We start from the raw sequence: 26,601 nt of genomic DNA, 5'->3' as shown, positions 1-26,601 counted from the left end.
TCGTCAATGGAGACGAAGATCGATCTTCGTTTGTCAGAGATGGTCACCGTCTCTTTATGTCATCTTCTTCTTTTGTTAGATGGTCGTCGTTGTCGGAGATTGTGACAAAAAAGAGAAGGAAAAAACCCTAAGGATATAGGGGGAAAGTCACTTTCAAAACTGGAAAAGTTGAGGTTGGGGTGAAATTATCAATTTTAAAAACCTAGGCGAAAAAATGAGACAAAATTATACATTTTTTTTAATATTATTGATAATATGACGGTTTTACTCTTAACCTTAACAAAAGTTGGATGACGGGTAAGTATTTAGATTTTTAAAATTTTATGGGTGCAAGTTAAGAGTTCACCAAACCATGGGTAGGAATAAGTCTTTTGACCCCTTTAAAAGGTTCGTTCATGCCATGCCAACTCCATTTTTCATGTATTCTAAATGGTAAATTCTGCATTTTCAGGATTCTATCATAAATCTTGTTGGTGAAACTAGCCATCACGTTACATCACATGAGTAATTTACGCTTTGCTTTTCTAAGATTTGGCCAAAGGACTTATTACCACCCAAAATTGTTGATTTCATAAGTTTTCATCTTCTAACTTTGAAAATCACATTTATCCACCCATGGACGATTAAAGTTAATGAAACCGTAGCCTCCTAAAATTTTCTCTCATTTTCCCTTCCTAAATCCTAAAAACTAATAGGTTTTTCCCTAGGCCAAAATTTAAAAAATCACATTTCCCCCTTAGGATTTATCTTCATATCCAACCACTCTCTTTAGTGTCATCATTGGTCATTTCTTTCTCCTGACAGTTTCTCTTTTTCTGACGATCTACCTCAACAAAACCATAACTCTTGTGGCATTGCATGACGCTCATCTAGGAAGAAGAAGACAACTCGTCTTCCCAAACAAATATGAGATAGACGATCTCATCTTCATCATTTAGGAAGACGATTTGTCTTCCTAGATGAGCATTGTATAGCGTCAAAGGGATTAGGGTTTCGTTGAGGCAAATTGTCGAAGAAAGAGAAACAATCAGAAGAGAGAGACGGTCGGTGATAGTGTTAGAGAAAATGGTCAGATATTGAAAATAAACCCTAAGGAGGAAATTTAATTTTTTAAAATTTAGCTTAAGGGGCAAATTATTAGTTTTTAAGGTTTAGGGGCAAAAAGAAGATAAAATTTTAGCTTATTTTTAATATTATATATAAAATAATAATTTTACCTTTAAAACGAATATATTTAACAATCTATAAATAGATAAATAAGATCTTTAAAGTAAAAAAGTATAAACTTAAAATATCAACAATTCTTTTGGTGGGAATAAGTCCTTTGCCCAACAATAAATTATATTTCAGTAACTCTTGGAATTCTCTCAATTTAAAATACTTTAATATCTCTTTACTTCTCTATATATCTAATCATATTCTATTTTTTATCCTTCCTAAATTTAAATCTTGAAGAGATTAAAATCTATCCAATTTAAAAAGACATCTAGAACTTTGCAAAATCTGTGCGAGATTAGTACAAAATCTTTGTTAGAGAAAAAAGAAAGAGACAGCTAATTCGCCATTTGGACCACAATTCTCATAATTGAAGCATAAAACATAGACTGGTTGATTCACAACCCATCTCCAAAAGTCCAATTCACACTTAATTTTCTAAATCTTCTTTTGGAATCGATTCATTTTTAGTATGTGGCCTCTTTGTCAATCTCATTTGAATGTCTCATTGCAAGAATAAAATAAGATTCTCCTTGTGATTTTGTAGTTTATATTAGGCTAAAAGACTTATTCCAACCAAAGGCTTAGTTTATTGTCAAAATGATATTCATTATCTTTTGAAAATTGAAATATTCGTTTGTTATCTAATTCTATTAAGATTTTTTATTAGTTAAAAAGGTAAAAATGTTATTTAACTAATAATATTAAAAAATAAAAAAATTTCTCCTTTTCTACCTTAGTTTTGAAAATTGATAATTCCTTTTCAAGCTTAATTTTAAAAACTTACCTTTTTCCCTTGAATTCTAAATCTAACCAAATCAAATAAAACAGAAAAAAATGCAATTCATTGTGATTTGGATTACGACTTGAACCTATTACAAATCATTAACTTTCAAATATTTTCTAAAATTAATAAATTATAATTGAATTATAATTACACAGGAAATAAAATGAAACATGATATACATACTGAAATTTTTCTTTACAATTAAAACAATGAATACCAAAATCTATCATTGCAAGACTATTGTAGTATGAATTTGACAAAAGAACCTTGACTGAGTCACTGATGTGAACTGTCATTTCTAATAATCAACAAATTAAATGATAAAATGATGAGTTAATGGTAAAAAATTGTAATTGAAAAGAAAAGAAAATAGAATTATAAGGTATTTTCAATTTTGGAAGAAAATGAATGCATCTCACCATTAACCGGATTTGGTTTTGTACATTTTATATAAAGTGATGTCATTTTGTGTTTTATAAAATAATGTCATTTTATCCATTGTAAAAAATAAAAAAATACGACATCGTGTAATATGATTATCTAATATAAAAAACATATAAAATACGTATTTTATATCTTTTAGAATCAAAGATATGATAAAATATGTTTAAAATAATAAAATATGATAAACATATATAATACACTAATATTAATAAAAATATTGACATCAAACAAACACCCAACTTTCATGAAGCCCGGGACTCCATGCGTTTAAGCCCACACTTTAGATGAGCCACTCATGGCCCACCCAATTTTTTTTGTCTTTTCTGTTATAAATATGATATAGGCCAGGAAAACTTATTCCTGCCCAAAGTATAATATAATTTTAAACTCATATCATCAACTTTTAAAAATTCAAAATCCCACTCATGAGCCAATTTTTATTAAATTTTTAGTTAAAATTAAGGGTAAAATTATCATTTAACAATAATATTTAAAAAATAAAAATTTATATCATTTTCTTTCTTTTGTTTAGAAAACTAATAATTTTATCCTAAAATTAAATTTTAAAAAGTGATATTTTCTCATACCTAGGGTTTTAAATTTCTCTGACGATTTTCTAATGATTGACGACCGCTTTCTCTCCCTCTTGGTGTTCTCTCTCTGTTCGAAGCTCTCTTCCTTCGACAAACAATATCTAGTTTCATTGAATCTAGACAATACATTTCATCTAGACCTTCATCATCCAAACAAATCGACTTTGTCTAGATGACAACAACACATCTAGACCAAGGCGTCATCTTCCTTCGTCTGGATGATGCCTTGGTCTGGATGCATCATTGTCGAAGCTGATTAGTCTGGACGACAAAAGTCCAAACGAAGAGTTTTGTCTAGATTCAATGAATCTAGACATTTTTCAAAGGGAGAGAAAGCGTTGAAAGGAGAAAGAGCAGTCGTCAATCACTAAAAAATTGCCGACAAAATTTGAAACCCTATGTAGGGGGAAAATGTTGGTTTCCAAAACTTAATTTTAAGGAAAAATTGTTAGATTTCCCAACTAAGGGAGAAAAATGATATAAACTTTTATTTTTTTAAATATTATTGTTAATGATGATTTTACTCATAACCTTAACTGAAAATTTTAATAGAAATTAACTTATGGGCAAAAAATTGGGTTTTTGAAAGTTAGAGGATATGAGTTTGGGATTTTACTATACCTTGTGTGGGAATAAGTCTTTTGGCCTTTCATTTATCTTTTTTTTAAGGCCAAAAGACTTATTCCCACCCAAGGGATAGTAAAATCTCAAACTCATATCTTCTAACTTTCAAAAATCTAAACATCCACCTATTGTCCAAAATCTATTAAACTTTTTTGTTTGAATCAAGGGTAAAATCATTATTTTATCAATAATATTAAAAAAATTATAATTTTCTCTCATTTTCCTCTCTAGGTTTTGAAAACTAATAAGTTCACCTCTGTTTAAACATTTCAAGTTTTAAAAAGTGACTATTTCTCCGTCACACCTAGGTTTTTTTCCTTCTCCCCTCTCTAGCCATCACTCTGTCACCTACGACTTCCTCTTCCCACCCTCACTGTCAAAATCTTTCGGCCAACCCACTACCTTGCAAGCCCATACAACGAAGAGAAGAGACTATTCGTCGTCTCTTCGTCTCGAAAGAGACAAAGATAATTCATCTTCATCTCTTCCAAGACAAAACAGATGGTCTCCCATTACGGTAGTCTAAACGATTTTGACACTGAGGGTGGGAAGAAGAAGACATTGATGACGGAGTGGTGGTTGCATAGGGGAGAAAAGAAAAACCTAGGTGTGGGGGGAAATAGTCACTTTTTAAAACTATAAATATTTAAGCAGATATGAAGTTGTTATTTTTTAAAACCTGAGAAAGGAAATAAAATAAAATAATAATTTTTTTAATATTACTGATAAAATAACAATTTTACCCTTAATTCTAATAGAAAAGTTTAACAGATTTTGAATGATAAATGAGTATTTAGATTTTTGAAAGTTAAATAATATAAATTTGAGATTTCACTATTCCTTTAGTAGGAATAAGTCTTTTGGTCTATTTTTCAATTAAAACTGAAATACAAATTCCTAGCATTGTAATGTCATCCGCTGAAATCAATGTCAGAGGTCGTTAGATAGAGTGGCCAAGCAATAAAGTGGAGCCCACCTGTTAGGTATGGTCTTGCAAGAAATCAACTTAAAAGAATAGTAGCTACCCTCTGGACCTGAGCATAGTTGACTGACTTAAAGTAGAGAAGCAACCAACTTAAGGGCTAATTTTTGAAGTCAACAGTCAAACATTTAACATTATTGATAGTTGTTTATAAGAAGATGTAAGCAGAGCGAGAGATAGTTGACTCTGAACAGACTTCCACAGCTTTTTGTTTGATTTCTGGAATGAATATGAGTTGCTTAATCCACAAGCCATTCTATTGGATTATCAATATGAATTTGGACGTGCAGGAAGTTTGTAACACATGGAACTGCCTTAGCTTCAAAAACCTACTGAAGAAATTTTCTTTTCATCATAATTTGGTTATCATATAATGCATGATTTCGGGTCAACTTTGTATGCAGCTCCATATGCAGTTTACTTCTAAAGTTTGTACTCTTAAGTGTAACTTTTTGACCATACATATACTTCCCTGAAAACAAAGTCAGACATTTCTGTTTGGGCCGAAAGATTTATTCCCACCCAAGGTTTGATTTGAAGATAAACTCACATTCGCAGAGTTTTAAAAACTCAAATACCTACTCATCTCAAAATTTTTGTTAAAATTTTCGGTTAAACATAAGAGTAAAACCATCATTTTAATAGTATTATTACGAAATGTATAATTTTATCTCATTCCCCTCCTAGATTTTAAAAACTAACAACTTCACCTACTTAAAGTTTTCAATTTTCGAAAAGTCACATTTTCCTCTCAAACCTAAGGTCTTTTTCCTTCACCTCTTCAATCACCATCTCCGTTTGTGGTGACCGCCTCTTCCCACCCTAAATCGTTGTCATCTTTCTCTTCTTCTGTCATCACTGTCAAATCCGAATGAAACGTTGTCTACAAAGGATGATGCTTCATCACCTAGACGTTGTCTTTTTGATGGAATTTTAGACAACATTCCTTTTGTCAAATCCAAGGACGTTGTCAGTTGACCGAATTAGTTTTCCAAACCCTAGGAGAAAAACAGTAACCTTTCAAAACTTAATCTTTGAGGAAAATTGTTAGTTTTTCAAACTAAAGGGGGAAAATGATTTTCTAGTGATTGACGATCGCTTTCTCTCCCTCTTGTTGTTGTCTTTCTGTTTGAAACTCTCTTCCTCTTATAGACAACGTCTAGATTCATTGAATCTAGACATAACACTTTGTCTGGACCTTAATCGTCCATACGAATTAGCTTCATCTAGATGATGACAACACATCTAGACCAAGGCGTCATCTTCCTTTGTTTGGATAATGCCTTGCTCTGGATATGTCGTTGTCGAAGCCAATTAGTTTGGACGACAAAGGTCAAGACAAAGAGTTTCATCTAGATTTGATGAATCTAGACGTTGTTTGTCAGAAGAAGAGAGCTTCAAATAGTGAGAAAGCGTTGAATGGAGAAAGAGCGATCGTCAATTACTAAAAAATTGCCGATGAAATTTGAAACCTAGGTAAGGGAAAATGTCAATTTTCAAAACTTAATTTTAAGGGGAAATTGTTAGATTTATCAACCAAGAGGGAAAACGATGTCAACTTTTATTTATTTTTAATATTATTGTTAAATAATGATTTTATCCTTAGCTCTAACTAAAACTTTTAATAGAAATTAGCTTATAGGCGGGAAATTGGGTTTTTGAAAGTTGGCGGGTGTGAGTTTGGAATTACACTACCTTGGGTGGGAATAAGTCTTTTGGTCTTTCATATATCATTTTTTTAAGGCCAAAAGACTTATTCTCACCAAAGGTATAGTAAAATCCCAAACTCATACCCTCTAACCTTCAAAAACCCAAACACTCACCCATTACCCAAAATTTGTTAAACTTTTTTGTTAGAGTTAAGGGTAAAATTGTTATTTTATATTAAAAAATTATAATTTTCTCTCATTTCTCTCACTGGGTTTTGAAAACTAACAACTTCACTTTTACCTAAACATTTGAAGTTTTAAAAAGGGACTATTTCCCTACCACACTTAGGTTTTTTTCTTCTCCCCTCTCCACCATCACTTTGTCACCTACGACTTTCTCTTTCCATTCTCACCATCGGAATCTTTCGACTGGTCGACCATGTTGCAAGCCCATGCAACGAAGAGAAGAAACTATTCATCGTCTCTTCGTCTCGAAAGAGACAAATATGATTCATCTCCATCTCCTCTGAGACAAAATAGATGGCCTCCCATCACGGTCGTCTAAACAATTTTGACAGTGAGGGTGGGAAGCGGAAGGCGTCGATGACAGAGTGGTGGTTGGAGAGGGGAGAAAAGAAAAACTTAGGTGTAGGGGGAAATAGTCACTTTTTAAAACTTAAAATGTTTAGGGAAAGGTGAAACTGTTAATTTTTAAAACTTGAGAAAGGAAATGAGATAAAATTATAATTTTTTTAATATTACTGGTAAAATAACGGTTTTACATTTGACTTTAATAGAAAAGTTTAACAGATTTTGAATGATAGATACGTGTTTGGATTTTTGAAAGTTAGATAGTATAAATTTGAAATTTCACTATACCTTTAGTAGGAATAAGTCTTTTGGTCTATTTTTCAATTAAAACTGAAATACAAATTCCTAGCATTGTAATGTAATCCGCTGAAATCAATGTCAGGGGTGGTTAGACAGAGTGGCCAAGCAATAAAGTTGAGCCCACCTGTTAGTATGGTCTTGCAAGAAATCAACTTAAAAGAATAGTAGCTACCCTCTGGACCTGAGCATAGTTGACTGACTTAAAGTAGAGAAGCAGCCAACTTAAGGGCTAATTTTTGAAGTCAACAGTCAAACATTTAACATTATTGATAATTGTTTATAAGAAGATGTAAGCAGAGCGAGAGATAGTTGACTCTGGACAGACTTCCACAGCTTTTTGTTTGACTTCTGGAATGAATATGAGTTGCTTAATCCACAAGCCATTCTATTGGATTATCATTATGAATTTGGACATGCAGGAAGTTTGTAACATATGGAACTGCCTTAGCGTCAAAAACCTACTGAAGAATTTTTCTTTTCTTCATAATTTGGTTATCATATAATGCATGATTTCGGGTCAACTTTGTATGCAGCCCCATATGCAGTTTACTTCTAAAGTTTGTAATCTTAAGTGTAACTTTTTGACCATACATATACTTCCCTGAAAACAAAGTCAGACATTTCTATTTGGGCTGAAAGATTTATTCCCTCCCAAGGTTTGATGTAAAGATAAACTCACACTCGCGGAGTTTTAGAAACTCAAACACCTATTCATCTCAAAACTTTTGTTAAAATTTTTGGTTAAACATAAAGGTAAAACCATCATTTTAATAGTATTATTACAAAATATATAATTTTATCTCATTCCCCCCTAGATTTTAAAAACTAACAACTTCACCACACTTAAAGTTTTCAATTTTTGAAAAGTCATAGTTTCCCCTCAAACCTAGGGTTTTTTCCTTCACCTCTTCAATCACCATCTCCGTTTGCAGTGATCGCCTCTTCCCACCCTAAATCGTTGTTGTCTTTCTCTTCTTTTGTCATCACTGTCAAATCTAGATGAAGCGTTGTCTGGATGACAAAGGATGATGCTTCATCACCTAGACGTTGTCTTTTCTATGGAATTTTAGACAATGTTCCTTTTGTCAAATCAAAGGACACCGTCAGTTGGCCGAATTAGTTTTCCAAACCCTAGAAGGAAAATAGTAACTTTTCAAAACTTAATTTTGGAAGAAAATTTTTGGTTTTTCAAACTAAGGGGGGGTGAATGATATAAATTTTTAAGGTTTTAAAATTAATAGTAAAATAACAGTTTTATCTTTACACTTAACTGGAAATTCTAACAGAAGTTTAGGGACATGTGAGTGTTTAGGTTTTTAAAACCCCACTGGTGTGAGTTTGTCTTTGCACCAAACCCTAGGTGGGAATAAGTCTTTTGGCCTTCTGTTTCCTTTGCGGCTTCTTTGGCTACCACTTTTGGAATTCATTTTTGTTAATATTCCCATTTTGAACATTTACTTCAAAACCGAAAACTCCAAATATATTGTGTTTTTAATAACGTAATACCATAAAATAAAAATCAAATTCCTTCATTGTATGAGAATAAGAGAGATATGGAAGAAGAAGATGTTTTGTGGCCTAATTGTATTGTAGCCTTTCATATTGGAGATAATTGGTGTCCACCGGCGCAAGAATCTCATCCAGAAAATGAAAATGGTGGATGTAATTATCATTTGAAACTTGATAAATGGATGAATCTACATGTGTGGTGGTAACCCTTTGGTCCTATCCAAAAGGATATTCAAAATATTGGAACTGAGCCTAACTTGATGATGGATTCAAGTTACAAAGAGACGGGGTGTATGTGGATGTACAGATAATGACAAACCAGAAAGTCAGCAGGCTAAACTCCACACAAAATAAATGAGATGGGTGTGGATAATGTGCAAACAAAGAGGCTAATAATTTATCTTTCTTTTCCAAGATTAACATTTATGAACCTCACTGCATCGCATGGTCCTCAATATTCAAATTTGTATATGTTTCTTTTTAATGAATGATATGTTTCTTTTGGATGAATATTTAATTCATACGCTCATATGTTTTATTTTTAATGAATGATATCTAGTTGTTTGAACCAATCAATTCAATTTAGTCTAACTTTAAGAGAATTGGAACACTTTAAGTGATAGTTCAACCAATAGGATTGACCGATCCAATATGGATTTTAAGTATGGACTGTTTGATTAATATCAAGAGAGTAGTTGCATTGTCTAATTTTATTGGGACCTAAACCATATAGCCTGGACCCTGTAGGTGGCATTTCTTTATTTTTGCTTGTCCCAATTGTATGTAGCTACATAATTTCAAAGGCTTGAGGTTAGTATTTCAACAAGAGGAACAAGAAAAAAAAAAAAAGGTAATTAATATGATAGCTAATAAAGTCATATGACAGTGACCTTTAAAAGGTTGTTTAAACCAACTCCATTAATTTTTAAAAAAATTGATTTTTTTTTATGTTCATGAAGACGATTCTAGTTTTAACCTAATTTAATTGGTTGAATTATCTGATTTAATTTGGTCTAACTTCAAAAATGATTTTCAAGCAGAAATAACAGTTTTGTTGATTGATAATAGTTCAACTGATCAGATTGACCCGTTCGATTTAACTTTTAAAACCATTCAATAGTCAATAGTCAAAAATAATGTACTGGTTAATTAAGGGGAAGAGAATAATTGCATTGTGTAATTTTATTGGGACATAAACCAAATAGGCTGGACCCTGGAGGTAGCATTTCTTTATTTTTGGTTGGGCTAAAGGATTTATTCCCACCCATAGATTAGTGTTTTTCCAAATTTTTACTCATTAACTTTAAAAATATCAAACACCTATTTATTTATTAATTTTTTCAGTTACTATCAAGGGTAAAATTGTTATTTAATAAAAATATTTTTAAAAACTAAAAATTTATCATATTTTTCCCTAGATTTAAAAACTAACATTTCCCCCTACCCAAGATTTGAAAAGTGACAAATTCCCCCCTTAAGGTTTCGGTCTCCTCCTCTCCAACAAATAATGACTTCTCGTCCATTGGCATTCTCTCTTCCGATCGGCTTTTCTCTCCCTCCCCGTCCCTTTGTCGCTCTCTCATGTCATCATCATCTCTGACAAAGATGAAATCGGCTTCATAAAAAACGAGATGAAACGTCTTTGTCTCAGATGAAGACATTTCGTGTTTGTGAACGACATTCATCCAGATCAGTGAATGATGTTCGATCGACTAAATGAACGAAGACCTTGGCTCATGAACGATGTTCATCCAAATCTAAAAACGTTCTAAACATGTCTTCATTGCTTTCTGAATAAGGGAGGGTGGTCGTAGAATGCCATTTGAACAAGGGGAGGGTTATAAAGAGATTGGAAGGGAGAGATAAATCAACCAAGAGGGAGAAGGCCGACGACCGGGAAGTCATTGTTTGCTAGAGAGGAGGTGATCAAAACCCTTGGGGCGAATTTGTCAGTTTTTAAACCTTGGGTGGGAGTGCGGTGGAAAAGTTAGATTTTTAAACCTAGGGGGGAAATGGATAAATTTTTTGGTTTTTTAAAATATTTTTATTAAATAATAATTTTATCACTAACAGTAACTGGAAAAATATTTAAGATTTTTAAAATTAATGAATAGGAAGTTGGGAAAACACTCAACTTTGGATGGGATTAAGTTCTTTGGCCTTTTTGGTTGTCCCAATTGTAGGCTCGCTACATGATTTTAAAGGTTGAGGTTTGTTTGTATTCCATCAGAAATTCTATTGGTGAAAGCTTGGAGAGTTTTCTCTTTGGCTTTAAGTTTAAATAGAAGCAAATGGGTCAATTTCTAACGCGTTGCTTTTTCCACAACCCTCTTTAAATGTCAGTCGTGCATTAGACTCATAACTGATTCATTCACTTTAACCCCAATTTCCAAAAGTCCGTTTCACACTTAATTGTCCAAAAGCTACCTCACATGAGTAATTTATGTTTTGCTGTTACCACTCGAAAGTTAAATTCACATGAGTAATTCACGCGTTGCTTTTTCCACAATCGCTCTCTAAATGTTAGTCGTACATAGACGCATAACTGATTCACTTCAAGCTTAATTGTCCAAAAGTCCATTTCACACTTAATTGTCCAAAAGTTACATTACATGAGTAATTTATGTATTGCTTTGCTAAGATTTGGCAAACAATTAATTATATTTCATATTTTTTACCACTCAAAAGTTAAATTCACACCACCCGCGTTGAATTCAGGTCTCCGAGACTTTTCTTTTTAGCTATAACTAGGAAGACAATTTAATTTACATAGACGCAAAAAACCACTCGCACATATTTGTGCGGCAATCCAGCCACTTCGGTTGGATTTTTTATGGTTTCTATGCTAGAAAACCATTGGAGAAGGAGAGAGTTTACTGGAGGTGGGGTTGACGATGTGCCGGAGAGAATCGTTGAGAAGAACAGTTCCCCGAAAGAGAGAATGAATTTTTGGGGTATAACTGTAATGTCTTTTAACTTTGAGAGGGGCAGTTGAACTTTGAATTTTTAGGGCATAAGCCATCCTATTGGATTATCAATATGGAGATACAGGAAGTTTCTGGCATATGAAACTGTCTTAGAATTTGACTGATATTTTATCTATTTGGTATAGTTGATTTAGTCCAAAAGAAATAATCTGATTCGGGTGGGCTTTCCCTTCACCGAAATCAAGAAAATTGTCTTTCATATGAGATAATTGAGTGTCCAGAAGCGTAAGACTAGGCACTTTAACCCCAGCACTAAACAATAAAAATGTCCTTATTTTAGCAGTACTGTGAAATTTTGCAGAAGAATCTCGTCCAGAAAATTAAAATGGTGGAAGTAATTATCATTTGAAACCTGATAAACAGATGAATCTACGTGTGTGTTAAGCTTTGGTCCTATCCAAAAAGAAATTTAAAATATGGCCAAAACCCAAGGGTTAGTGTATTCATAAACTCTCGCCCATTAAATTTCAAAAATCTAAATACACACTCATGAACTATTATAATTAATAAAATCCATTAGTTTTAGGGGTAAAATTATCATTTAACTATTGATACTAAAAAAAATGAAATTTTATCTCGTTTTTTCTCATAAACCCTAAAAACTAATAATTTCTCCCTATAATTAAACTTTGAAAAGTTGCATTCCCCCCTCTTAGGGCTTCAATTTTCTGACAAAACCTCTCCATTTTCTGTAACCAACACCCTCTGACCCTCTCTCTCCCTTCTTCCCAACTAGTCTTCACTAAAGAAGACGAGTCTTCATCAATTTCAGACAAATCGTGTTGAGAGAAAGCGACTTTCAAGTTGTCGGAGAGGAAGGGACATTGCCAAGAGGAATAGAGAGCGCTAGACAAGTCAACCATTCGTCAAAAAATATTCTCCTTAAAACCCTAGGAGGGGTAATGCAATTTTTCAAAGTTTAATAATGAGAGAAATTGTCAGTTTTTAGAGTTTATAAGAGAAAATGAGATAAATTTTTATGTTTTTAATGTCAATAATTAAATGATAATTTATCTCTAGAAGGATGAATTTTATTAACTTTAACAATTTGTAGATAGGTATTTAAGTTTTGAAATTTTGTTGATAGGAATTAGGTAATCACTAAACCTTGGGTAGGAATAAGTGTTTTGGCTTTAAAATATTGGAACTTTGCTAACTTGATAATATGGAACTACTAATGTAAATTGATTCAAATTACAAAGAGATAGGGTGTATGTGGATGCACAGATAATGATAGACTAGAAAGTCAACAGTTAACCTTGGGCTAAATTCTACCAAAATAAATGAGATGAGTTGTGTGCAATATTTTTAAAATCGGACTGATGATCAACTGATCAGATTGGCTAGTTTGATTTGACTTTTAAAACCATTAAATAGTGTAAACCTATGAGACTTAGTTCAAGAGTGGTTACATAAAATTATGGTCAACAGTTGAAAATAATGTACTGGTTAATTAACATGAAGAGAATATTGCATTGCAAAGGACTATTTTCCACCCAAGTTTTAGTCAAAATTCAAAAACACACTCATGACAGGTAAAAAACCCAAACACTCATCCATAGACTAATTTCTATTAAAATTTTGGGTTAAAGAGAATGGTAAAATCATTATTTTACCCTTAAACCATAAAACCTTAAAAATTTATAAAATTTCTCCTCTTTAGTTTGAAAATAACAATTTCCCCCCAGAATTAAGTTTTAGAAAATCCACTTTTCCCCCTAGGGTTTTGATTTTCCGACCAAACCTTCCCCTTCCCAACAATCAGCACTGTCCAACCTTCCCTCTCCCTTCTTCTAGACCACCCATCTTTCATCCAATGGTCGAAGGCACGGATCTCAGCCAACATCTTCCAATCTTTCGTGTGAATCGTCTCCCCTTCTTTTGTTCGATTCCTCTCTCTAGCATCGTCTAAGCATCTGTCGTAGTCGTCCCAACGTCTCTCATAGTTGTCTGATATCATCCCATCGTCATCATCGTAGAATGGAGCATCATGGCTAAGATCGACAAATCACATAACATCGCCCAAGTGTCATTTGAATGTGATAAATGGGTGGTTGTTCCAATGTTGAATGAAAGATGGGTGGTCACCTTTCCTTCTTCTTCAGTCGTTGATGAAAGATGGGTGGGGAAAGTCAACTTCGGTCGTTGGAGAAAAAAACCTTAAAAATTTCAAACCCTATGGGGCAAATGGTGACTTTTCAAAGTTGATGTATGAGGTGAAAATCAATTTTCAAAACTGTGGGAGGGAATGAGATATAATTATATAATTTTTAATATTATTGTTAAATTTATTATTTTACTCCTGCCTTTAACAAAAAATTCTAACGGAAGTTAGTCCATAAATGGGTATTTGGGTTTTTTATTTGTTGTGGGTGTGTTTTTGAATTTCAGCTAAAAGTTGATGGGAAATAGTCCTTTGCCCTTTTATTGGGACATAAACCAAATAGGCTGGACCATGGAGGCAATATTTCTTTATTTTTGGTTTGGCCAAAGGACTTATTCCTACCTAAAAATTAGTGTTGTCCCAAATTTTCATTCATAAACTTTAAAACTCCTAAACACCCACTTATCTGTTAATTTTTCCAATTATTATCAAGGGTAAAATTGTTATTTAATGAAAATATTTTTAAAAACTACCCATTTAACACATTTTCCCCCTAGGTTTAAAAACTAACATTTTCCCCCCACCTCCACCCAAGGTTTGAAAAGTGACAAAGTCTACCCCTAAGGTTTTGATCTCCTCCTTTCCAACAAACAACGATTTCCTGTTCATTGGTGTTCTCCCTTTCGATTGGCTTACCTCTCCCTCCCTGTCCCTTTGTCGCTCTCCCATGTCATCATTGTCTCCGATGAAGACAAAATCAACTTCGTCAGAGATGAGACAAAATGTCTTTGTTTCAAATGAAGACATTTCATTTTCGTGAACAACTTTCATCCATATCAATGAATGATGCGCAATTGACAAAATCCCATGAACAAAGACCCTGGTTGGTGAACAACGTTCATCCAGATCTAAAAAATGTTCTAGACACGTCTTCATTGCTTTCTAAATAGGGGAGGGTGGTTGTCGAATGCGATCTGAACAGGGGAGGGTTATGAAGAGATCAGAAGGGAGAGATAAGTTGACCAGGAGGGAGAATGCTGACGGTTGGGAAGTCGTTGTTTGCCAAAGAGGAGGTGATCAAAACCCTAGTGGAGAATTTGTCATTTTTCAAACCTTGAGTGGGGTTGGGGTGGAAAGGTTAGATTTTTTAACCTAGGGGGGAAAGGGATAAATTTTTTGGTTTATTAAAATATTTTCATTGAATAATAATTTTATTGCTAGCAGTAACTAAAAAAATTAATATATGGATGGGTATTTGAAATTTTTAAAATTAATGAATGGAAACTTAGGAAAACAACTTTGGGTGGGATTAAGTCCTTTGGCCTTTTTGGTTGTCCCAATTGTAGGGTAGCTACATGATTTTAAAGGTTGAGGTGTGTTGGTATTCCATCAGAAATTCTACTGGTGAAAGCTTGGAGAGTTTTCTCTTTGGCTTTAAGTTTACATTGAAGCAAATGGGTCAATTTCTAACGCGTTGCTTTTTCCACAATCCCTCTTTAAATGTCAGTCGTACATTAGACTCATAACTGATTCATTCACTTTAACCCCAATTTCCAAAAGTCCGTTCCACACTTAATTGTCCAACAGCTACCTCACATGAGTAATTTATGTTTTGCTTTTACCACTCGAAAGCTAAATTCACGCCACCGCGTTGAATTCAAGTCTCCGAGACTGTTCTCTTTAGCTTTAGCTAGGAAAACAATTTAATTTACATAGACGCAAAAAACCACTCGCACATATCCGTGCGACAATCTGGCCATTTTGGTTGGATTTTTTGTAGTATACATGCTGAAAAACCAATAGAGGGGGAAAGAGTTTACCAGTGGTGGGGTTGACAATGCATCAGAGAGGATCATCAAGAAGAACGATTATCAAAAAGACATAATGAATTTTTGAGATATAACTGCAATGTTTTTTTAACTTAAAAGGGCAGTTGAACTTTGAATTTTTGGGGTATAAGCCATCCTATTGGATTATCAATATGGAGAAACAGGAAGTTTGTGGCACATGAAACTGTCTTAGCATTTGATCAATCTTTTATCTATTTGATATGATTGGTTTAACCCTGAAGAGATAATCTGATTCACGTAGGCTTTCCTTTAAAAACAAAAAAATTGTCTTTCATATTGGAGATAATTGAGTGTCCAGTAGCGTAAGACTAGGCGCTTAAACCCCAGCACTAAACAATAAAAATGTCCTTATTTTAGCAGTACTGTGAAATTTCGCAGAAGAATCTCGTCCAGAAAATTAAAATGGTGGAAGTAATTATCATTTGAAACTTGATAAACAGATGAATCTACATGTGTGGTAAGCTTTGGTCCTATCCAAAAAGAAAATTAAAATATGGCCAAAACCCAAGGGTTAGTGTATTTATAAACTCTCTCTAGCGAATTTTAAAAAATCTAAATACACACTCATAAACTAATACAATTAACAAAATTTATTAGTTCTAGGGATAAAATCAACATTTAATTATTGATAAAAAAATAAAATTTTATCTTATTTTCTCTTCTAAACCCTAAAAACTAACAATTTCTCTCGATAATTAAACTTTAAAAAGTTGCATTCCCCCCCCCCCGGGGCTTCGATTTTCTAACAAAACCTCTCTCTTTCCGATTACCAGCACCCTTCAACCCTCTCTTTCCCTTCTTCCCAACTAGTCTTCGCCAAAGAATACAATTCTTGATCGATTTCAGACAAATCGTGTCGGGAGAAAGTGACTTTCAAGTTGTCGAAGAGGAAGGGACATTACTGAGAGGAATAGAGAGCGCTAGAAAAGTCAACTGTTCGTCAAAAAATATTCTCCTAAAAATTGAAACCCTAAGAGGGGTAATGCAATTTTTTAAAATTTAATAATAAGAGAAATTATTAATTTTTAGGGTTTATGAAAGAAAATAAAATAAATTTTTATGTTTTTAGTATCAATGATTAAATGACAATTTACTTTTATAACTGATAAATTTTGTTAACTTTAACAACTCATAAGTGGGTATTTAAGTTTTTAAAATTTCATGAATAGGAACGGGGAATCACTAAACCTTGGGTAGGAATACATCCTTTGGCTTTAAAATATTGGAACTTAGCTAACTTGATGAGATAGAACAACCAGAGTAAATTGATTCAAATTACAAAGAGATGGGTCGTATGTGGGTGCACAGATAATGACAAACTAGAAAGTCAACAGTCAACCTTGGGCTAAATTCTGCCAAAACAAATGAGATGAGTTGTGTATGGATAATATTATATATTTGTTTTCCATTTTCATATTTCAGTTGACCGCTGGCAATGTTTAAATAAACATTTATGAACCTCACAGCACCACGTGACATGCCTCAGAATTAATCATATTTCAATCTTCAATGGTTCTCAATATTTAAATTTCCAATGTGTTTGTTTTAAATGAATTATTTCTTTTTCAATTTGATACAATAGTACAATATTTTTTAATCAAACTAGATATTGACTTAGTCAAAAGAGTAGTTCGATGATTTCAAGGATTAATAAAATTAATAAAATATTAAAACTTTAAAAATGACAGTTTAAATTTGAATTTTTATCATATTTATGAAATCTCTACTTATTTAATATAATAATTATGAAAAAAAACAAGCGGCTTGGTCCAACTAACGGTTAGACCCATTAATTGGCGGACAAAACGATGAAAAAATATTTAAAACAAATTTACATAATTTATTATTAAATATATAATCTAAATTATTTTAATATCAAAATAAACTTAGCTATATGATAAACATACTCAAAATTTATAAATAAGATTGTTAGGTTTAAGACTTCGTAATAAATTTTAAAATTTTTTTATTTTTTTATATTAATCAGATCAAATCTAATTTTTTATTTAATTTAATAGATTGAATCATCTAATTCAATCCAATTTAACTCTAAAAATAGTTTTAAAACAAATCAAAACTATTTTTTATTGATGGGTGGGTGATGGTCCAACAGATTTAAGAATAGTTATATAAAGTTATGGTCAACAGTGGAAAATAATGCAGTGGTTGGGACATAAACCATATAGGCTGGACCATGAAGGGAACATTTCTTTATTTTTGGTTGTCCCAATCGTAGCCACATGATTTTAAAGCTTGAGGTTTGTATTTGATTGAACAGGGCATTGAAAAAAAAAAGGTTAATTAATAAAATTGATACTAAAGTCATATGACAATGACCTTACGGAGTGTTTGGTTGGAGATTTAAATATTATTGATATTCTATCTTTTATTATTTATATTATTTAATTTAATTTATAAATAATGTTGTTTTTTAATAATAAAAAATAACATAAAAGGTAATATAAAAATATTTTAAAATAAAATAAAACTTTTCGTTTTTCTAATTTGAAACTACATCAACTAGAGGGAGAGAAACCACTAAAGGGAGAGGTCACCGGTGATGGCACGAGAAATTGAAGAGTAGATCCTAAAGGGAAAAATATAATTTTTTAAAATTTAACTAAAAAAAATTGTTATTTTTTAAGATGTACAGGAGAAAAAGATAAAATTTTATAAATAAAATCATGATTTTACCCTTAAAACTATCCGACTTAATAACTCATAAGTGAGTAATAGGGTTTTTCAAAATTAAAGGATAAGAACTTATAAATACAGCAATAACAACACCATATATATATATATATATATATATATCCAGAAATTCTGCTGGTGAAAGCAAGCAACCGTCCAGTTACATGACATGAGTAATTTTTACTCAGATAAATTCCATACAATCAAAAGTCAAATTCACACTACGTAACCACAGCGTCGAATCCAAGTCCTGGAGACTTTTCTCTTTGGCTTTAACTAGGAAGAGAAAGACAGTTTACATAGATAGAACCAAATGGGTCAATTTCTAAATCATCAAAACGCGTTGCCTTTTCCACAATCCCTCTGTAAATGTTACTGGGTGCAGCATTTACTGGTTGATAGACGACAGGAAGCAGAAGACTTGGACTCATAACTCATTGATTCACTTTAAACCTAATTTCCAAAAGTCCCGTTCACACTTAATTTTCCAAATCTTATTCTGCAATCAAATCGTTCTTAATCATCTTTTCCTATGAATACCAATTGATTGTCTTCATGATTACCAAAAGATTTTCATTTCAATTATGGCAGGCCAGGCAGATTTACCTTTATGTAAAAGCTTGTCTGTCTGATTAATAAAGAGGTGCTTTTCATACTGATCTAAATAGATAAGAATGATGTAAATAGCTAGATATTATTATTATTATTATATAATTTATTTAATGAGTTACAGGAATAAAAAATAATGTCACAACATCTTTCTTACTCTTCGGTTCATCATGTTTATAATTAGGCCAAAAGACTTATTCCCACCCAAGGTTCAGTGAATACCTATACTCTCACTCGTTAAATTTTAAAAACTTAAATTTTTACCAATTAATGATTAAAATTAATAAAATCTGTTAGTTGAAATGTATCATTGTTATTTAACATTCAATACTAAAAAAGTAAAATTTCATCTCATTTTCCCTCCTAAATTTTAATAACTAAGAATTTTTCCCAACCTTAAGTTTTGAAAACTCCACTTTTCCCCCTTAAGGTTTTTTTTTCCATCTTTCTTCGGCAACCTTCTTTGTCATCGACCAACTTCGGCTTCCCACCCATCTTCTTCTCCAGGGCTCTCTTTCCTTCCTGGTGCTCTCCTTGAAGAATGATGGCTGAAGAATTGTTGAATCGAAGCATGGGTCATGCGCTTCGTTGAACCATGCTTTGATTTATCGATGGTTGCTATCGTTTGTCTTTGTTGATTCCGAAGCCATGGAAGTCCGTTTGTCTTCATCTAGGCTCTCAATAATATTTAGTCGTTTGAGAGACGAATTAATCAGATTTGTGAGATGAAACAAAAGACGAATCAACCGGATTCGTTTTCTCAACAAATTGTCTTTACCGATCCATCTTTCTGACAAAGAGAGTGAGGGCCCTTTGTCCATTAATATCGACTGAAATTACAGGAAGCCTAATTTTTTAAGTCAAGATTCAAACATTAAAAATTCTTGTTGGATTTCCCAGTTCAAAAATCAAGACAACCTACTTGATCAGGCGTAGACATGCAGGAAATTTGTGGCTTATGGAACTGCCTTACCTTCAACGAAACCTTATCAAGAGTCTTTCTTCTCTGGTGAATGAGAGAAGAGAAGATCAAATAATGCATAGTTTCTTGTCAAATTTGTATGCTCCGAATGAAGTTCAGTTTCTTAATTGTATCTTTTTGACTATACATATATTTCCACTTTTGGAATTCATTTTGCCTAGCATTCCAATTTTAAAGGTTAATGTAATACCTTTAGACAAATTTCACATCAGCAAAGTACGAGAGAGATGTTGGGTCTGTCTATATTCTATTTGTGCATCTCACATCAATTAGAATGAGAAGATTTAACTGATTAAATAGTATGTGAACTCTTTAAACTATCAAAACAAATTTTGAGTTGTAAAACCCAAAAGTAAAATCATGATGGAATGTATATTTAGAATGAACAATATCTTAATAACAAGTCGGGCTGTTGGACCAAGGATATTACAAATAGTATTAGAACAGTTTTACGTGTCCTCTTGAACGATAGTGGGGTAAACTTTAGCGAGGACAATAAATTCTATAAGGAGGGTGTATATGATACCCTTAGGTAAATTTCACCTCGATAAAACACGAGAGAGATGTTGGGTTTGTCTGTACTTCGTTTGTGCATTCCATATCGGTTAGAGGTGAGAAAATTTGATTGGTTAAATAGTCTGTAAGCTTTTTAAATTGTCAAGACGTATTTTGGGTTACAAAGTTCAAAAGTAAAACTATGATAGATTATGTATCTAAAATAAACAATATCTTGACAGTGAGACAACTATTAGACTAAGGATGTTATAGTTAAAAATTGAAAACTCCAAATAAATCAGCACACATAGTTTTATTTTATTTTAATAGGGACCATTGAATTTGAAGCATGATGATGCAACTAAAACATATCATATTAGAAATGAGTTTCTATTGTTAATAGATTACAAGGAATAAAATTGTCCTTGTTTTAGTAGGATTGTGAAATTTATAACAACTCAAAATAAGAATCTCATCAAGATAATTATAATGGTGGAAGTAATTATCAGTTGAAATTGATTAAGAGATAATCTACATATGTTAATATTGTTGTGGCAACTTTGTGTCTTATCTGGAAAGAAATTCAAAATATTGGAACTTGGCCTTAACTTTTTTTTTTTTGTAATCAGAGAACCGTCTAGTCTAGTTGGACGGGTAAAACTCGAAGATACAATTATCAAACTTACAACCACTGCATCAGATAAATTAAGGTTTAATAAGTGTGACTTAAGCTTGAACCCAAATGTTCTCTCTGAAAGTTCAAATGTTCTACTAGTTTGACATAACTTGATGAGATCCAACATTTATTGCAAATGGATAAGAAGATCTGTTTTGGGTGCATGAATTTAAATTAACAATAATACTATGTGCATAACTTTCGTATACAACATTGTGTACAAGCTATGATGTGTTATCATATGATTGTGTGTTGTTTTATCTTTAATTTTTAACTATATAATCACATAATAATACGTTATTGTTTATGCATAAAGTTATTTACAAAAGTTGTGCACATGACCATACTCTTAAATTAATTCTCTTTTCTTAATTATGTTCATTATTAATGAAAACATATTATAAATAAAACAGATTTTATTCCATAATCATCTTTCGATCTTTAATGGTCCTCTATATTCAAATTTGCATTGGAAGAATGATTTCTATCGTTGGAAATAATGTATTTGTTGGTTAACATCAAGAAAATAACACCATTATTGAAACCAAAATATTATAAAAAGGCCGAAAGACTTGTTCCCATCCAAGGTATAATGAAAATCCAAAGTGACCCCCTCCAATTTTTGAAAACCCAAACACCCACCTATTAGTAAAATTCTGTTAAAAAACTCAGTTAAAGTTAAGAATAAAATAGTCATTTAAGAAAAAATTTAAAAAAAACACAAAATTCATTATTTTCCCCCTAAGTTTTAACAATTAACAACTTCATCCTTATCAAAGTTTTCAAACTTTGAAAAGTAGCATTCCCCTCCCCCCAAAACTTAGGGTTTTCTTCCTCGCCACTCTAGCCACCATCTCCGATGAACAACTACCTATCTTTCTTCCTCTCAGTGATGCCTCATGGTCCGAAGCCCTTGAATGACATATGGATCAAAAAATCCAAATAAAGGAGCCTATCATCTGGACGACAAAAGCATCATCCATATGACAACGCCTTTGTTTTAATCGTCGTTGTCTAGGATGATGACTCGTCTAGAAGATGTTTGTCTTCCGAACGAAGTGCTCCTTCATCTAGATTTTTTTATCTAGACGAAGGATGTCTAGATTTTTCAATCTAGACAAAGGATGTTTAGATTTTGTCTAGGAGGAGAGGGCTTCAAACTGAGAGGCATTACCAGGGGAAGAGGCATTGTTGAGAGGAAGAAAGACCAATAGTCATTAGCCGAAGATAGTGGCTGGAATGGGGAGGAAGAAAACCTAATTTTGGAGGGGGAATGCTACTTTTCAAAGTTTAAAAACTTTAGGCAAGGTGAAGTTATCGGTTTTTTAAACTTAAGGGAGAAAATAAATGAATTTTATGATTTTTAAATTTTTTATTAAATGATAATTTTACTATTAATTTTGATTGAACTTTTTAATTAAATTTTTCTCTTAAGTAGATATTTAAATTTTTAAAAGTTAAAAGGGGTCACCAGGTTTTTGCCATACCTTGGGTGGAACAACTCTTTTGGGGGCTATAAAAAATTGACTGGTGCTTTAATCACAAAAATAAAACTAAAACGTGGAGAACCCGGTAAAACTGTTAACCATGGGATAAAAAAATGTTTATAAATAAAAAGTAATATTATCCTAATCTATTTTGAGTATTTATATACTTATGTATATTATCATTTAATTAAATATTATTTTATTTTTAATTTAAAATTATTTAATTATATAATAATACATATAAGTGTATATCACTTGTATACTTAAAATAAATACACATAGATTTATTAATAAATAAACTAATACAAACATCCAAATAAGATGACAAAAATTAAAAATTTAACTAAGTAGATTCATAACACTAGAATCATATATCATATATCAAAAACTAAATTTTTTATATTATGTATATAGTATGATTTGATACACTTTTTTAAAAAATAAAATAATAAAAAATTATAATTAATATTTTTTTTACATACACCTATAAATAATTATTTTATCTAAAAATATTTATTAATTTATATCGCTAATATATATATTGTATTAATTTAACACATGTTTTTCACCGACATCATATATATATATATATATATATATACACAATAATTTACATAGATAAGTGTGAATAGATTAGAATACATTAAGTAAAACTCAGAGATTCTAACTACGAGTGAAAACAGAGAGGGTTGTTGTAGCAGTTAAATACGGAACCAACCAGCCAGAATTTATCTCCTCCGTATCCCTCGGAACTTCACCTTTTGTCCCTTTGAATCTCGTAAAGTAAAAGAAAAACTCTTTTTCGTGCTCTTTTTCCACTCGATCAGACTCATAATACTCTTCTTCCATCGCATCAAAGGTATGTTACATTATATTTTTGAGGGATTTTCATCTTCATCTTCAGCCACAGATTTCTTTATCTGTGAATATATTTTTAATACGTTTGAGACCTATCTTCTTTTGTATTGATAGTTGGGTGTAAATTATATTGAGTCGACTCATCTCTTTGGAGTTAAATCGATCAAACCAAACAGGGAAACTGTCAATATTGTTTGAGTAAGCTCTGTACATGTTTGATGTGTTTGCTTGTGAACAGAGAGCTTCTTAATACCTGTATTTTGTTTTTGAAGATTGTTTTTTTTTTTTTTTAATTTATAAAAGAATATATATTTAAGAATAAAGATCCGAAAACAACCTAAGCCCGTTCTTTTTCAAGGGCAAGGGCAAACAAACCAAAAAACTTTGGTCGGCGAAAAAACAAGATTGTCTTTTACCACACGATTCTTTATCATATAAAAAACAGCCTTGCCTGGTTGCCTTCTCTGCCATGCCTGTTCATTTGAGGCAGGTAGAAACTCTGTATTTTATTGATGGCTAATTCGTTACGCTATCCTCTTGTAAATATTTGGGATTTTTTTCTCTGATTACTATCTTGTCAAAATTGTATTAATATTTTTTAATGTTATTTTAAGCATCGGTTTGTTTTAGTATTATTTATTGAGACATTTAATTTAACTTTTCTACAGTCATCATCTACTTAAACATTATTTAAAAATGATCCTGTAACTTGAAAAAGATAGGCTCACACGGCTGTGGAAAAACTGGCATTTTTTGTTCTGGCTTGCCAATGATGTTTCTCTTTCTTGATTGGTACAATAATTTAAGTTGGGTGAATCAAAGTCACCCATTGACTCTTCTCATGTCTATGGAGTCGCATTCTATGGCTATATAAGAACACACCCACATAGCATAAGCAAGCCAGTTCTTTTTTTTTTTTTTTTTTACAGGGAAAATTTTTGCAACAAGGAGCAAAAGCTTGTGAGAAGATCTTGACATGGCGGGGGAACAGTTGCAAGTGCTTAATGCACTTGATATTGCCAAGACACAGTGGTATCACTTCACTGCAATTGTGATCGCTGGCATGGGGTTTTTTACTGATGCTTATGATCTCTTTTGCATTTCCCTTGTCACAAAATTGCTTGGCCGCATATATTACTATAAGGAAGACTCGTCAACGCCCGGCTCTCTCCCTGAAAATGTTTCTTCAGCCGTTACTGGTGTTGCCTTCTGTGGTACTCTTACGGGCCAGCTTTTCTTTGGTTGGCTTGGTGACAAAATGGGCAGAAAGCGTGTCTATGGCATGACCCTTATGCTCATGGTCGTTTGTTCAGTCGCTTCTGGTCTCTCCTTTGGTAGTAGTCCAAAAGGAGTTATGGCTACACTTTGCTTCTTTCGATTTTGGTTGGGATTTGGCATTGGTGGTGACTATCCATTGTCTGCAACAATTATGTCTGAGTATGCCAACAAAAAGACTCGCGGTGCTTTCATTGCTGCTGTTTTTGCCATGCAGGGTTTTGGGATCTTGGCTGGTGGAATGGTTGCTATAATTGTTTCAGCTGCTTTTAAGGCCAAATACCCTGCCCCAACTTATGCTGCTGATCATATTCGATCAACTGGTCCTGAAGCTGATTATGTTTGGCGTATAATTCTGATGTTTGGTGCTGTTCCAGCTTTGCTTACTTACTACTGGCGTATGAAGATGCCTGAGACTGCTCGTTACACTGCCTTGGTAGCTAAAAATGCAAAACAGGCTGCAGCTGATATGTCAAAAGTTCTTCAAGTTGAACTTGACGCAGAACAGGAGAAAGTTGAGCAAATTTCTAAAGAGAAAGAATTTGGTTTGTTCAGCTCTCAGTTTGTTAAACGCCATGGACTCCACTTGCTTGGAACAACGACCACATGGTTCTTGTTGGACATTGCCTTCTACAGTCAAAATCTATTTCAAAAAGACATTTTCAGTGCCATTGGCTGGATTCCTAAGGCTAGTACCATGAGTGCTCTTGAAGAAGTTCATAAAATTGCTAGAGCACAAACCCTCATAGCTCTTTGCAGCACTGTGCCTGGTTATTGGTTCACTGTGGCGCTCATTGATAAGATTGGAAGATTTGCAATTCAATTGATGGGCTTCTTCTTCATGACAGTCTTCATGTTTGCCCTTGCCATTCCTTATCATCACTGGACTCTACCAGAAAATAGAATTGGGTTTGTTGTGATGTATTCATTCACCTTCTTCTTCGCAAATTTCGGTCCGAATGCCACCACATTTGTTGTTCCTGCAGAGATATTTCCAGCCAGGTTAAGGTCAACCTGCCATGGAATATCAGCTGCATCTGGAAAAGCAGGTGCCATAGTGGGTTCATTTGGGTTCTTATACATAGCAAACAGTGGAGTTAAAAAAGCCCTGATAATTCTTGCAGTGGTTAATCTTTTAGGCATGGTTTTTACCTTCTTGGTTCCTGAATCTAAAGGAAAATCATTGGAAGAAATGTCAGGTGAAGCTGAAGCAGAAAATGAGACAGGAAGAACTACTCAAGTTTAATTCATCAGGCCTTGTAATACAAAATCCTAGTATAATTTTCCAGCCTCCTGGAAATCTCTTTGGGAGGATTGCCTCACAATACTCTAAAACTTTTGTGCTTTTTCATATTAAAGTTGAATTAGTAAAATAGCGTATAAATTTTAGTTTTATGGTTTCTTGTCCATTGTGGTTCTTTCTTTATCATGCCAGGCAATTGAAAGGGCACATAAATTAGAAGACTTTGATTTGTAAATTAATGTTTGTTTCTTCAGTTTGTCCAACAGCTTTAATTTCAAGGACAATCATGTTAGCAACTTGGCATCAAATAATGTTACCAAGATGGTGATCTTATAACCTACAAAGTTCGATTCAAATTAAGTTGAACTTGAGTTTGTCAAGCTCTTTTCAAAGTTATTTAAGTTGAGCTTGCTTGAGGGGAGTGGAGCTTGAGTTCTGCTATAATGTTGAGTCGAACCAAGCAAAGCATAATTAAAATAATGTCATTTTAATATATATTAGTCAAAACAATATTATTATTTTAGTTAATTTGTATAAAAAAATTTTAAGCTTATGAGTTTAACGAGTTAAACATTCTTTAGACTCGATCTTGAACTTAAACTAAAAAAAATTTAATTTTTATATTCAAAACTTAATTTATTTTGAATTTA

At 32.6% G+C, this 26,601-nt stretch overlaps 1 protein-coding gene across 1 annotated transcript; it reads left to right on the top strand.

Annotated features, from left to right (window-relative positions):
• Positions 1-23,294: 23,294 nt before the first annotated feature.
• Positions 23,295-26,172, top strand: LOC123211799 (low affinity inorganic phosphate transporter 1-like). Its single transcript, XM_044630705.1, has 2 exons — positions 23,295-23,434; positions 24,363-26,172. Exon 2 carries the CDS (start codon positions 24,410-24,412, stop codon positions 25,952-25,954), a length of 1,545 nt encoding a protein of 514 aa, XP_044486640.1. The 5' UTR covers positions 23,295-23,434; positions 24,363-24,409; the 3' UTR covers positions 25,955-26,172.
• Positions 26,173-26,601: the final 429 nt, after the last annotated feature.

This window comes from Mangifera indica, chromosome 3, assembly GCF_011075055.1.
Source record: "Mangifera indica cultivar Alphonso chromosome 3, CATAS_Mindica_2.1, whole genome shotgun sequence".
In the NCBI taxonomy this organism is placed as follows: Eukaryota; Viridiplantae; Streptophyta; class Magnoliopsida; order Sapindales; family Anacardiaceae; genus Mangifera; species Mangifera indica.
Note: the sequence above shows the minus strand (reverse complement) of the source record. Positions and strands in the feature narration are given on the sequence as shown.

Coding starts and splice junctions, on each gene's coding strand:
- LOC123211799 (XM_044630705.1), top strand. CDS start 24,410: ATGGCGGGGGAACAGTTGCAAGTGCTTAATGCACTTGATATTGCCAAG.